We start from the raw sequence: 15,152 nt of genomic DNA on the forward strand, positions 1-15,152 counted from the left end.
TAATGTCAGACACTATTTCTGCATAACGTATGCCAGATCTCCTATTTAAGCCATTTTGCTATAGGTGCAAATGAAGTTAGACCTCCTTTTTTGTTGTTGTGGGGATTTTTTTCCCTTGTTTTTTTTTCCCCCCTTCAGTCTTTCAAGGAAAGTTTAAGCAGCATGCTTAGGTCAGTCCTGGAAAACATCAGTGTGAGATATAAATGCTTCCAAAAGTTATGACTATGTGAAATGGAATTATAATTGAGACCATTTTGTAAACCTTAGCTGTAGGCTCTGGTTGAATAATGTGCTACTCGAGCTCTAATATTGCAGAGTGATTATGAGTGATCGTTCCATGATGCAGGAGAAAATCGAATTTCTTAAATAGGTCATAAACAGTGTTGAAACTAGGACCTTAAGATGGGTGTGTGCTGTTTGTCCCACTGGAGAGCGCATATAATGTTAAATCTGGACCACACTTCTTTCCGAGTTAGGAATATGTTATTCAACTTTATGTATGTTGCTGAATCTTTTGGGATGAAAAGCTCTCTTGAATTATGCCTTCATCTTATTTGTGACCTGCACATATAAAACTCTAGACCAAAAAAGTAGAAGCCTATGATAGAGGACAGCTTGGAAGTTATGCTTATGTTATGTTATGTTTGGAAGATTAAAGAGGAGACAAAGAAAACTTTTCAAACCCGTTTTGTTTTTTTTTCCACAATGGTGTTTACCTTTTCTCAGCTTCAAGGCTTAAACCTCTTTAGCACCACCCCCAAATTTACTGAATAGGATAAATCTGCTGCCTCATGGCCCTGCCTCCACCGTTATCATATGCCACTCAAAGCCTTATCCTTGGTTTTGGCTGCAGCCAAAATCCTTTCCTCCCTCTTCACACCTTTGCCTAGTGCTGTGTGGGCAGCATTAATGCGAGCAGCCTTTGGTGTGCTCTGCCTCGATCTCAAACATTGCCGTCCCAAAGCACTGCACGCAGATTTCCACTGCTGAGCCTCCTTTCCCACTGGATTGGCACAAGTGGTGGGAGAGGGGAAAGCAGAGGGAAGAAGGACAACTGGAATCAGCAATGAAGCATCTGCGGTGCAGCTCAAGGTAGTTTGAAAAAAGTAGTGCTGCTTGCACTAGCAAGATGATATGACTGGCCCTGAAGATGCTGTAGCTGTGCATCCATCAGTAAATATTTACCATAATGCTGCTTCTTGCCCTTCTCTGTTGTGCCCTTCTCTGAGTGCTCTGAAAAGGCTATGGCATAATGGGTTTTTACTTTTCTGGAAGAAAAAGACAAAGGAGAGACAATGTGGCAGCAGAGACGTTGATGTGAATTTTGTATTAATTCTCTTTTTTCCTTGCTGAATTGTAGGTGGTCCGTTTCTTCACTCTTTCCACTGATGATTTATTTCTGTGCTTTGAGAGTATTTATGATGTTTCTTTTATTGTTCTTTGTCCATTTGGCTGCTTTTTATGCTGCAGTTTGTATAATCCTCCATTTTTATTTTTTGACTGGAGTGTGAAATGTGCTAGTCATCTTAAAACATACAAAAACCAGAATGGACTATAAAATATGGATGGCCTCAGACTGGAAGAATAATGTGTCTGGAACTTTTTTAAGCAGTTGCAGGCTCCAACCCCAAACAACTTGCTGCCTCCCTTGGGTTTTTATAAGAATTTTTCTACCCATACTGAAATTAACGATGTTACTGTACTCCTTTTAAATAATAATTTTATTCGAGGTGTTATGCAAACATTAGATAATTGATGTTCTGCTTCCAGAAAGGGTAGGCACTGTCTTTTTTGATGGCCAGTACCCAGCTTGACACTTGTTTTGTTTCTTCCTGGTGTATACCAGATGTGGGACTGGTGGTGGGTGATGGCATGGTGGGCGTTTGGGCTTTTAAAGAGCTAGGCAACTCTCATCTCCCCCGCTGCTGGGTAATGACCAGGGGAAAGATGCAAGTCAGGAAATAGCTTGGGGTTCTATGAGAAGAGAAGAGAAGAGAAGGAAAGGAAAATCAAGGAGAAACGCAAATTTAATCATAGGCAAGGCTGTTGCAAATAGCAAAATATGGCCTGCCAGATGATTTAATTTAGCACAACAGGAGCATATGCCTGGCTTTAGCAGGATAGGGACAATTCTGCTCCGGTGCCTAGGTGACTGGAGCTGTATGGGGGGGTGTGTCCCACGTGTGCCCAGCCTGGTAGCACACATGAAGTGAGCTACCCACAGCTTTTCTAATCTACTCCTTTGTTTCCCTTTCCCTTCCTCTGCTACCTGGCACATGTGGACCCCAGGAGGCTGCGAGCTCGACCTGGCCTGCTTTGTCCAGCTGATCAATGAGATGGGGGGGATGCAGCAAGTGACTGACCTCAAGAAATGGAACAAGCTGGCAGACATGCTGCGCATCCCCAAAACTGCACAGGACAGGCTGGCCAAGCTGCAAGAAGCCTACTGCCAGTACTTGCTCTCCTATGACTCCCTCTCCCCTGAGGAGCACAAGAAACTGGAGAAGGAGGTCTTGCTGGAAAAGGAAATCCTGGAGAAGAGGAAAGGACCTTTGGAGGGACATTCGGAGAATGCCTACAAGTTCCATTCCTTGCCCCGGTTTGAGCCCAAAAACGGACTCATCAATGGCGTGGTTCACAAAAATGGCTTCCGCAACAAGTTAAAAGAGGTCGACGTCCCACTGAAGACGGGCAGGCGGCGGCTCTTCGCTCAGGAAAAGGAGACCACGAAGGAGGACGAGGAGGACGAGGAGGGAGTTCTTAGCGACTTACACAAGTGTATATACAAGGTAATGGGGCAGGCTCTGCCTGTTTTGTTTTGTAGAACCAATGGTGCTGTCATCTGGGTGCAAACCTGCTGGCTCAGAGGAGCTAATGGGTTGCAGTGCCACCTCAAAGGCAGTAGTTATCACGGTTATCATGACCAGGTGGTCTGGTGGCTTTATCCTGATCTGCCTGGCTCTTCCAGGATGTCTGGGAAAGCTCAGAGGCATTATTGTCATAACAAGGTACACTGGGCTCTGCCCCCCTTCATCTCCTTGTAAGAGGTTCCCTGAATATCTCTGCCCAATTACCCTTCCAAACACAGATTTTATTTTCATTTTCTAGTGACATTTAAAATAACGTTCTGCTTTCTCATTCCTGCTTCTTGGAAATCTCTTGTTGAGTGAAGTAGTGCTCCACATCAAAACTAACATCACTAGAAATACTACTACATTTAGAAAGGGCAAATTTAAATACAGACAATATTTTCATCCACAGTGCCAGATTTTACTCAGCACTAACAGTCACATGGACACTTAGTCCTCCACATATCAAGTACATCCGTTTACAAAGGAATGCTGACTCCTTCACTGTATTTTATTTGGCAGTCTGCTACTCTGGAGCAGGACTTGGCACTGCAACTCGCAGTGCAATTTTGAGTTAAGTTGAATTGTGTAGCTGTGCTCTCAGAGAAATATAGCATTGAGTGTCTGTGCCCAGTAAAGGAATACACTGTTCTTCCCCTTCCAATCTTGCTTCCATCACCAGGAAATGAAGCCAGATAGCCCAAAATGACTTATTGTTAAGCTATTTAGGGACTGCATGAACTCATGACTTGAGCTTTAAGAGCTTGCTTTGGGTTTCTTTTGCAGTCTGTTACGATTTGTCAGCACAAAAATTATTTTACTTGGGGACTCTGGTCTCAATCTCACCTTTAAAAAGCAATCTCTTTGCCATGCTGCCCTTGGAGAGAAGCTTATCTAATGACAGCAGCTTTTGTGAATAATGAAGTGGCATTTCTGTGCTTAATATCCTGTGCTTAATGACAGTTAAATGAAAAATATGATACAACTTACCCTGACCGCTGTATGAACAACCTCAAACTTCTTAGGGAAATGCCTCCTTTGTTTCCAGTGCAAGTCCCATTTTAAAGTTTAGAAGATACAAAGTCAATCAAAAAGCAGGATTGGGATTTCTGAGAAGCATCCTGATCGGACTTAGAACATAAAAAAAAGCAAGCGAGCAAAATGCAGCTGGTATAAGCAGCCTGAGTCTGCTGAGCACCAGGCGTTTATCCCAAAAGGCTGAGAGCTCCCAGAATTGCTGCTGCCACCCAAAAAGCACGGGCAGTACTGACAGCAGCAAACTCTGTATAAGTCTGACAATACCCGATAGAAATACTTTTGTTCTGAGTATAGAAGCTGTTAGAGAAGACCATCGCTGTGCCTGTGGGCCAGCGCTCTCCCCACCCACCAAAGCAGCTGCCGCACGCTTGGAAAACACCTTGAGTTGTCCACTGTGGTACCAGCAGCTTCCCAGACACTGAGGCTTGCCTGTTTTGATCCTATCCCACATTCATCTGCAGTGCAGAGGCTGGGGACTGCTGTCACAGGTGATGGACTGGGGAGAAAACAGGAGGAAGCAGGTGGGTTTCTGGAGAGAGCCCTGCTGTGAAGCACCCGGTGGGACCCTGGTCAGCCTCAGTGCAGAGACAGGAATGTATTTTCATTTTAACAGCACTCAGGGGAAAGCACTGTGGAAGGATTGATTATGTCACTTAAAACAAGCCTCAAGACGTAGAAATGATGCAGCAGTCTTGATGTACCAGAGCAACCCACAAGACGTAAAATTACTATAGTTCACTACTAGGCTTTTTAGTAAGTCTGAGGAAAGGTGGTGCTGGCACCAGATGTAAGCAGAGGATGTTTCATGGCATTTAATGAAACAAGCCTTTTAATCCTGCATCTGTGAGGGGGAGAGTGTTCTTTACCTATTAACATCTTTCTGAGAAAATTTGAAATTTGATTAACAGACCATGCCCTCATGTTACAGTTTCCAGAGATGATGGGATTGTAATGGTTCCTTTCTAAAGCACATTGCTAATTCTACTTAAAAGTGAAAACCACACACAAAACCAAAAAAGAAATCCCATGCCTTTGATAAATACCTAGGCCAATAGTTTGAGGGCTGGAGCAGAACGTCACAATCGTATGGCTGTAGTCCAGTTTAGGCCATGCTTCAGACTATGAAGAGATTTCACACAGTGATTTCTGCACTCAACACGTGCTTGAGCTGTTTTTAGAAAGAGACATCCAGTCTTCCAGGAGCAGTTACCACCATATCACATGTCAAGGTTAGAGTAAATCTCTGTGTTTGGCTGACTTTCTGCCAGGGCTTCCAAATTATTTTCAGTGTCTCTCCTTTCCAGGCTGTAAGACCTGCTGTGCTTTTAAGTGTGTGCTGCAGGCTGCTGCACTTGCTCGCTTTACTCCTAAATATATGGTTTTTCTACCTGACTAATAAAATACCGTAATTTCTAAGTGTGTGAAGTAAGCCAACATCAAAGAAGGATATGATGCAAGATTTTCACTCTTCTCTTCTTTCCCCAATTTTAGCTCTGAAAATATTTAAAAAATCTGTACTGGAGCTGACTGAAAGCAGCATTTGTTTCCATACAGAGCAATATTAAGGCTTATTAGCAGACCCATTAGAGGGACACACAGAAGAAATCACCAGCACAAGTTTTGCAACCCCTCACATGAAACTGTCCTGGAAGTCCTATGCTGAGGTCTCTTCAGCAGGGACTCAGCATTTTCAGACTCCACTTAATAGGAGTCATTCCTTTCCACCTGTGACTGTTGTAAAATCTCTGGTTTCTGCTCATATTTATGCTTGCTTTAATGTCTTTAACATTCATAGCATTACAGTGTCCTTCTCTGTGCCTCCAGGCTCCAGGCTTGGTGGTGGTGATGCTCTCCCTGGGTTGGCTCTCACAGTCTCTGCAACAGACATGAGAAGAATCAGGAGGGGAAACAGGAGTTTCTTCCTCTGTCTTATTGTCACAGCAACAGAGACTCTGCTCTGTAGCTTGAAGCTTCCAGGACAGTTGTTGAACTGCTATCTTTCAGGGTGTTGGAAGGGGTATTTTCAGCAATTTATTTCCTGTTCTGGTTAAAATACTCCCTTACTGCATTTTAAATTATTTTCTGAATTGGTATTAGAAAATTTTACAAGATCCCTCAGATTAAAAAAAAACAACCAAACAACATAAACAGACAACAAAACCCCCTCAACCATTTAATTTATGTTACAGTTTTTAGGAGACTAAAAAGATATCAAATTCTTCATAGGGAAGAAATCGATATATGCGATTTTAAACATTTGAAGTGTTTAGTTTTTCCACCTTCATTTTTCTTGCTTGCTGTATATCTAAAAAAATGAACATGGTTAGTCTTGGAAGATCAGTCTTTTTGTTTGTTTGTTTTTCTGTATAAGATGAGAGAAGGGCAAGTTAATGAAATGAGGAAGCTGCTGCAGAGCGTGTATTGGTTTGCGAGTGGTGAAGTCTGTGTCCATGTGTGATGACTTGGTGTGGGCCCTGCATTTTACAAGCAGTTTTGTTGTAAAAGGCTGCCTCAATAAACGATTCATGAGGGCATTAAAAGAAGAAGGAAATTGCTTATTGGATCACAGAGAATCCAGCTCTGAAGTTTATGGGAATCAGAGTGCCCCAGGCCCTGGGCATTTCACAGACTTTTTTGTTAAACCTAATTATGCTGCGTTCAATTAAAAAAATGACAATGTTACAACCATATGAGTATGGCAGAGTGATAGACTTGGCCCCTAGGGGAAAAGCTGCTTGTATAGTTCTTTCTAGTTTACTCTTGGATACAGTTATTAAATAAATTAAACACAAGAAAAGAATGAGGTGGTTTGGCAGATCTGTTTCATAATTGAGAACCTAGAAAGGTAATAGTCCGAGTAATAAAGTGTTCATTTATGCAGAGTTTTTAAGTCTGTGGTTGCTCAGATGGGCAGCCGGTGGGTACAATGGGAGTTAGAGGAAGGAGCAGTAGATCTGGCGAGGAGCAAATATATATTCTGCTCCACATTTGCAGAGCAATTCTGGTCTCTGCCTGCAGCAATGCCCTCAAATCAGTATGGCCACAGCAACTTGTTGTGGTCCTTGCCACCTCTCATGGCTTCCCAGGGTGTTTCTTCTGCCGTGGGGCAGAGAAGACAATAGAGTTGTTACTGCCTGGGCACACCAGTATGTCTGGGCTGAAAGGAGCAAGTGGCTTCTGGTGCTCTTGCCTTCAAAGCTGTCAGACAATGCTTCCCAGAGAGTCTGGTGTTGTAGGTATGCATGAAAGCAGGTGTCTGGAAACTTTGGTACAGCTCAAGCAGAAAACGGAATCAGATCCTCTTCTCATAGAGCAGCAATGCCAACAAAGAGTGCACTCATTCAACAATTTTATTGTGTTTTCCTTTTCTCAACCTTGTAATAACCGGTCCTGGTTCCTTGCATTGGAACTGCTTTTATTGAATTAAGCATAACTGGTTTTTTTAAGCAGGTGATTACAATCATCTTGGTAAACTCCACTTTTTGTGACCACTTTCCACTAGATACAATACTAGTTTAATGCTGAACATTTCTGTGAATTTTTGAAGTCTTTTTCAACTGTTTCTCTATATAAAGTGTGTAACCACATGGTCCTTGGATCACGTATTTAATTTGATTGTAAAGTGCAGGTTGACTGCCTACTGGGTGTTTTGCAACCTGTCATAGGAAGCTGGGCTGTGTCCATCTTCTGTATTATCGAATACTGAGCGTTGTGCTGGACAAAGCAGTGTTCCTTCTGGGAACATTCAGTTGGCCTTTTGGGTGATTGGTTTGTTGAGTTGATGTCATTAAATTTCTCTATCTTCTGATGTATTTTCCCTCAGATACAAAATGAGCTTTAGACCTACACCTCTTCTGGAGACATTGTCCTTTTTCCCTTTGTTGTCACCTGGGATTGAGCCTGTAAGGAAAAGAATGAGGACAGGGGGAATGGAGACTTTTTTTATTTTCACTTTTAATTTTATTTTTCCACAGGGTAGGTCTGTTTCTTTAACAACCTTCTACCGAACAGCAAGAAACATCATGAACATGTGCTTCACGAAGGAGCCTACAGTAGCTGAAGTAGAGGTGAGGCCAACTCAAGGGGTGGTAAAAGTTTTTATTTCAGGGCATTGAGTATGGGGACTCAGTATAGTTGACCATCAAGCATTACTGTAATCAGTGTAAGGCTGTCTAGTTTGGGAGAAAAAGAAGTGGTTAGGATAGACATGGTGCTGATTCTTCCTTTTTAATTTTTTGAACATTTTTAATAAAGGTGTTGATGAACTGAGGAAGAGAAAGAATTCTTAATCTGACATGTACCGAAGCACAGGAGCCAAGAGGATATAAATTCTGTCTTCCCAATTCATCGTTACTTTTAATAATTTATATTCTTATTTTTAAGCAGTGTTTTATGTTGAATTACATTGAGGTCACGAAAGCCCTGTAAATTTCTGGGGCTTATATTTTAATGAGAGATATCTTGTTCAGTGAATTAAAAATGCATTACTGCTTTCTCTTACCACAGCAAGAATACTGGCGGATAGTGGAACAGAAAGATTGCCATGTAGCAGTGCATTGTGGAAAAGTAGATACCAACACCCATGGGAGTGGTTTTCCTGTGGGAAAGTCTGAACCATTTTCAAGGTATGATCACCAAATCCATCTGTTTTGTCCACTTATTCCAGTTGCCCTGCTGTGCTGAGCGGAAGTGGGGGCACGAGGCCAGCAGGGCAGCTTGGCACTGGGGGTGTTGGCACTGGGAATGTGCACTGACACATGTCTGCCTCTGTATCACCCCTCAAACAGGCATGGGTGGAACCTCACAGTCCTTCCTAATAATACAGGATCCATCCTGCGACATCTTGGTGCTGTGCCTGGTAAGCAAGTTTCTTTCTTATGTTTTCAGCTGGTGGAACTGTCCTCTGAATGTGGTGATTTAGTCACCAAAGGCTTGTCCCTCTTTCTGGCCCCTCTCTTCACCAGCTGGTTGAGTAGACATCCGGTTGTATGTAGCAGGTGGTATGTAAAGGAATGAAGGCAGGCATGCAGATAAAGAATTGATGAATAGTTGAGACTGCATTCCTGGGAGGAACCTGTTGTACTTGCAGTATCCCTTGTTGCCAGCGTATCAGTGTTCTTCTTTTGTGTCAGGGCGATAAAGGACAGAGCCATGCAACTTCCTGGCTTGCAAAATGCAGTCTGTAGCACTGGGCAAAGCAGCACACACATTTTCTAAATGAATTGTCATGAGTGCTCCAGCTGCATATACACCATTGTAATTTACTGGTAGAAACATTAGCTGAGAGTATAATAGAATCTCTTGTGCAGGTGTTGAACCTGAATTAACCACTTGGGAAACAGGATACCTGTTTAAAAGTTACATGGATGCTTGACGACATGAAGCAACCTCCTCTGATCAATGGCATTGAGCTTGAATTATGGGTATTTGTAAATTCTCAAAAAAATAAAAATTTTATACAGCTGTTAGAAAACAAGTATGTTCAAGGGCACTGTAATTGGTCAGTAGATATTTTCTTAGTGGAAAATGCTGAGTTTGTTAAATTATTCCCTCTGATAGGAACACTTAAAACTTCAAGGGTCAGCTCACAGGTAGAATAAGATTTTCAACTTAAATGCCCCCTCAAACTGTCTTTTAATTACAAACTACAGTTACTCAAAACTCATTTTTCAATCTCTCTGTTTTAGGAGTGACAATTCCTTGGCTAAATATTGGCATGGTCTTTTCTACCTCATGCTGGTCTCGAGACCAAAATCACCTTCCATACATTGACTACTTACACACTGGTGCTGATTGCATTTGGTAGGTATTCCTGTGTTTTGTTTTCTTCATATTGATTGCAGTCACTCTCTGTAGGCTTGTATTAACAGGAGTTTGTGTAGTATTTTTTGCATGAGTGAATCTCACCTAGAAGTCGAGTTTTAAGGGAAACATCCCTTCCTGAATTCAGTGCATGTGTAGTACTGCAGATCATGATGATTTAGTTTGCAATGAAAGATGATGGAGGCATGATGGAGAAAGCAGGTGCTGCTGTCATGTCATGCGCCTTTCAGCCAGGCTTCTTTGATATTGGTGTTATTACCCAAGAGCATCATCAGTGAAAACAATGAATCATAAGTTATGTGACTGTGTTTCTTAATTAGACAAAATGCAATAAACAGAGAAGAAAAGTTATTTCAGTGGTGCCTCCTTGCAAAGGTGAGGAGCTGGTTCCATTTTAGCAGTTCCAGTGGTTCCCCTCTGGAACTTGGAACTCTGGGAGCCTTTGACTCCTCATGTGGTGTGACAGAAGGAGGTCTGCAGGGTCCCCTTTGCATCCAGAAGTCCCCATGGTGGCAGTGGCATCACTGTCAACTGCTATTTATTCACCTGCTAAGTGTGAACTCCCACGTTTCTCAGATGCTGCTGATGTGCTGATCCAGCTGTCACTGGGAAAGCACATGGCCCAGAAAAAAGGATTTGAAATCTGGAGAAAACTATTAAGGCAGGAATCTCTTCTCGCTAAATATTTTAAGTTGAATAAATGTTCTGTATGCGATCATATGAAAAGGTAAAGGTAAATGCTGGATTATGCTGCAGACTTGGGATTTTGTTGCTTTCTGTCATAGGCATTTCATGGCTCCTCTCCCTCTTCTGTGAATCATTAATCTGTAATCTTTTATAATAATATACTATTAGGACAAATTGCTGAACAAGCTATGTTGTCCTGAACCTTAGGTGAGTCTGTTTCTCTCCGTAACATTAATCTTATATTAAATGACAGTAAATTCCAAACAGAAGGCATTCAAGAATCCCCTAATTGAGTTCTGAGGCCACGCTTCATACTGTATGTGTCAAAACATGTGCCTTTTGGGATTGAACAGACTTGAATGCAGACAGTCCAAATTTTAGGAAAAGCTACTTTTTCTGGTTTTCCAAGCCAGGAGAAATAGAAGTAAAGAAGCCATTTGCTTTCTCTTGATGGACTTATTTATACACAAGTACATACTTTAAAGTGTGTTTATGATGATTGCCTTGATGAAACAGGGATAGTAAGCACAAATAACTCATAAGAAGGAAGAGAAACTCTTTTGTCTGTAAAGGCTATTCTTCAGCAAGGCTGCCAGATTGAAGTGTCAGGCTAATATTCATTAGCTCATTACAACTTTTAACAGTCCAGTAAAGTACCGAGCTTTATTGAGGAAAAGATTAATTTAATAACTCTAGGTCTGGCATAATATTTGGAGTACCCTGACAGCATTGCTTTCAATGGCTGCTTCAGGGATAACAAAGCAGGCCACTGGGCACCAAAGCTCTCCTCTGTCTTGCAAAGTCCACCCACCATCCAGGAATCTTACCTTCTGAGGACAGATCCCTGTGGTACTAAAGCCTGTGGTACTTCATTTACCTTCAGATTGCTCACCTCACTCTAATCTCTCAGGTTTTACCTCCTGGAGAGTAAACAGGGGAGAACTCAGGGCAGAGGTCAGTGACCTAAGCTTTTTATTCTGGAGGGATCCTCAGTGCCCATTAAAAGAGAGAAGAAAATCTTGTTCGGCCCAAGACATTCCGAAGTCTATACCGGTGGCTCACTTCCCATTTTTATAGGTACATCAAGAATTGTAAATGAGTGAAATTGCAGCATAGACCAGTTGCAAAGGATCTTCATTTCTCTCAGTCCTGCCCTAGTACTCAGCTAGTTCCATGCACTTGTGTACTGCCCCTCCTCTTCACACATCCTTTCCATGCCTTTTTCTTGCCCCATATTATGAGGGACTGTATGCTTGAATCTTTTGTCTATTCCAGCCATGTTTTCTGACTCTAAAAGAAAGGACTGTGTTCTGCCACATTCTGGGTTCAAATTTAAAATATTTTCATCACTGTTTCAGATCTGTTATTATAGTGTAACTAGAGTAATACACTACATGTGTGGAGGTGTTCTAAAGCTGTAGTGTTAGCAACACAGGTACTGCATAGTACTTGATACGTGGCATGCATTTAAAATTGCTGTTGGAACTTGATCCTTATTAAGATGAAGTTCTTCCACTTCACCTCTCTCTAACCCTAGAATTTCTTAGCAAGGTCCTGATCATTTTCAAAATATATATAAGGAGTCAATCTGTGTACAGCTGGGCAACCAGCTCATTTGAGCTCTTACTGTGGTTACAATTAACTGTAGGAGTAGATAATGTCATGTCTTCTGGCTCTTGGCTTAAAAATCAACAAGGACAAATCAAAGTCATCATCAGTACAGTGAACAGTAACAAGAAGTTCAAATCATAGGAAGTATAGCCTCCTACACGCTCATCAATCAGGATAATTCTGTATGGCACACATGGAGTTAATGTTAGTGCATGTTATAAGCAAATATCCTAACAAGGTCTGTAAGACCAGCAGAACACTTTATGAAGTTGCTGGAGAGACCAGATGAATGGCAAGAAAACTGCACACCTTCCTCCAAATCTTTCCACCTTTATTCTCTTGTTTCAAGTTTGGAAAAATGGCTCTGTGTGTGTATCCGGTATGGGGGAAATGGACTCCAGGTTGAGGTCTCATTCCTTAAAGTGAACTCATAAGTCATGATAAAGCTGGAGATGCCTTTTACTTGCCTGAGCATAACAAACCCAAATAAAATAATGTCACAGATAAAGCATAGCATGGCAGCAACTCAAGGCAGGTTTGAGAATCCCAGGATTTGCACTGTTTCCCACCAAGCTGTGCTACGCAGTTCACAGTCATCAAGTACCAACTACCAGATCTTGGGAACAGGTATCTTCAGGATGGACATAAACCATTACCACTCTGACAGGGTGCAAGCAAGAGCAGTGACTAATCGTCACCATATTGCCTCCCTGCAGCCAGAAAAATAGCAGTTCTCTGGATGTGATGAAGCCAAGACCCGCGACTCCTATGTTATTTCTTGTCACTTCTGCTTAGGGAGCACTGCTGGCAGTGAGCAGAGAGAGGACAGCTGCTTCCTTGGCTTCTGAAGGAGAGGAGGATGTGCAACTTGGCATATACCCAGCAGAGTTTTAAATCTCTCTTGCTGCTTTGGCTGCTCTTAGTCAGGTCTTTTGTTGCAAGGGAGAGGAGGGATGTGAGATTTGTTTAGTAGGCAAGGCAAGAAGGTCTTAGGCAACTTTGTGTCCCAAGAGTAGAAAGGATTTGCGGTTTCTTGACTGTTACAAACAGAAAACGTTATTAAATGTGAAGATCTTTTTGGTTGATGCACAGGTAATAAATACAAGCATTTATTGTAAAGATAACAGAACATATATTGGTGCTCATGAGATGCAAAATTCTGCCTGTAATTACCTGGTTTGGTGCTGTCAAGATGAACATTGGTTTCTTGTTGGTTTCTCTCCTCTGATTCTACAGAGCACTGAGTTTTCACATTTCTGTTTTGGGGATTTTGTGTCCTTTGATACCTAGTGAACACCATCAGACTGAGTCTAAATAAACAGCTTTCCTTCAGTCCTCAGTGTTTTACCAAAAAGAACTGTGTGGGAAAGCCTCTGTTTAATTTCTTTTTTTTAATCAATGTCCCGGTCTGAATTGCCTGTTACTGTGTAGCTGTGGACCATTATTTACTCCACAGTAAATCTTTCTCTTTTCCTCTGACAAAACAACAGGTATTGCATTCCTGCTGCGGAGGAGAACAAACTTGATGATGTGGTACATACCCTGCTGCAAGCCAATGGCACTCCAGGGCTGGAAATGCTTGAAAGTAATGTAATGGTAAGTTAACACTGGGAGAGGTGTTCCCACTTAAGAACCCAAGGCTAATCATGAAGCTGGTTGGTTGGGGATTTATTTTGGTTTTTTATTACACTACAGTGATGCAGAGGGTGTTGTTAAAATTCGGCTACTTCCTATTTGCAATGTTTAACAACATGGCATTTTTCTAACAAGGCTCACATAAAAATAAATGTGACAGTGGAAAATGTCCATTTTTAATACTATCCATAATGTATTTAACCTCACAAAGGGAGTGGTTTTTAATCAATTAATCTTCTGTGATTGACATTTTATGATGCCAGCATGATTAGGAGAAGACTAATACTTCAAGTATTTTTGGCTCCTTTCTTTATTTTGTGGATAATGATTTCCATTTAGTGTATTTAAGTATAAATTTGGGAGCCCATAAGAAAAAAAAACCCCTCCCTCAGCTATCTGTGTTAACATCTAACAGAAGTGTTGTAGCAAGGTGGATTCAGTGCCAAGTTGGAAAAGACCTAGATGGAAAACTGAATGGCCTGCATTACTTTCTGTAGTAGTAGACAGTGTTTTTTTGAGGCTTTGTGTTTGAGATCGTTTGGCAAGTATAAGTTTAAAATGTTAGTTCCAGAAGAGCCACTTCTGTAATCCTCAATCCTCACTGCTGAGCTTTGGTATGTGCAGAAGGGATGAGAGAAAGTGAACAGAGCAGCTTGCTCCACAAGCAGTAGCATGTGGCAGTACCCAGAAAGGAAGGGGATCTAACTACAAAATAAAGTTCTGATTGATTGTTTTTCTTTCTTTTGGTTTTTTTTTAATGTCTTTCTAGATCTCCCCGGAAATCTTGTGTAAAGAGGGGATCAGGGTGCACCGTACTGTACAGCAGAGCGGGCAGTTTGTTGTCTGTTTTCCTGGATCCTTTGTGTCCAAAGTATGTTGTGGCTATAGTGTTTCCGAATCGGTGCACTTTGCTACCACCCAGTGGACAAGTATGGGCTTTAAAACAGCCAAGGTAAGTTGAGCAAAGGAGTTAAAATGGATTCACGGCCCTGCCAACTAAAAGGACAGCAAAGCAGACATTCCAGGATCGATAGCATTGTGAGACTAGTACAACTACGTCTATTTTTCTGGACTATTAAATAAATAAAAAAATAATTAAAAAAAAAATTCTGCAAGGCATAAGACGATCCAATGTTTTCAAAAAAGTGAGTTGTTATCTGACAGCTACAGACTTCTGTATGTGTGAAAAAATTCAGAAGATTGTTATGCCTGCAGACCAGTTTGCAAGCAAGCTTTTCAAAAATCCCTTCAGAGCTAATGATGATACACTGTAATATGCTTACTATTTTTTTTTACGTGATGTTTTCTAGAACCTTTAGAATCTCAGGTGCAAATATCTGAATAACTGTGCTTGTTAGCTCCTATGATAGGCAGAGTCAGTTAATACTCACAGCTTTATTGCTTGTTTTTCTCTGCCCCTTCATTCAGGAAAAGCTGTTGATCAGGGCAATTTCAATTTTAATCGACTTGAAAATCCTTAGGTTCACTGACCAGCCCATCCAATACTAG

At 41.6% G+C, this 15,152-nt stretch overlaps 1 protein-coding gene across 2 annotated transcripts in view; it reads left to right on the forward strand.

Annotated features, from left to right (window-relative positions):
- JARID2 (jumonji and AT-rich interaction domain containing 2) overlaps nucleotides 1–15,152 on the forward strand; it is a 215,648-nt gene that overhangs the window by 188,411 nt on the left and 12,085 nt on the right. For both annotated transcript variants that reach the window (XM_027745086.2, XM_039386682.1), the window contains exons 8-14: nucleotides 2,290–2,789; nucleotides 7,862–7,954; nucleotides 8,394–8,512; nucleotides 8,675–8,745; nucleotides 9,575–9,689; nucleotides 13,499–13,604; nucleotides 14,413–14,595. In XM_027745086.2, coding sequence (XP_027600887.1) covers nucleotides 2,290–2,789; nucleotides 7,862–7,954; nucleotides 8,394–8,512; nucleotides 8,675–8,745; nucleotides 9,575–9,689; nucleotides 13,499–13,604; nucleotides 14,413–14,595 — 1,187 coding nt within the window. The remainder of the gene's footprint in view (nucleotides 1–2,289; nucleotides 2,790–7,861; nucleotides 7,955–8,393; nucleotides 8,513–8,674; nucleotides 8,746–9,574; nucleotides 9,690–13,498; nucleotides 13,605–14,412; nucleotides 14,596–15,152) is intronic.

This window comes from Pipra filicauda, unplaced genomic scaffold (genome assembly GCF_003945595.2).
Source record: "Pipra filicauda isolate LSUMZ 115617 unplaced genomic scaffold, ASM394559v2 scaffold49_size4853605_pilon, whole genome shotgun sequence".
NCBI classification, from domain to species: Eukaryota; Metazoa; Chordata; class Aves; order Passeriformes; family Pipridae; genus Pipra; species Pipra filicauda.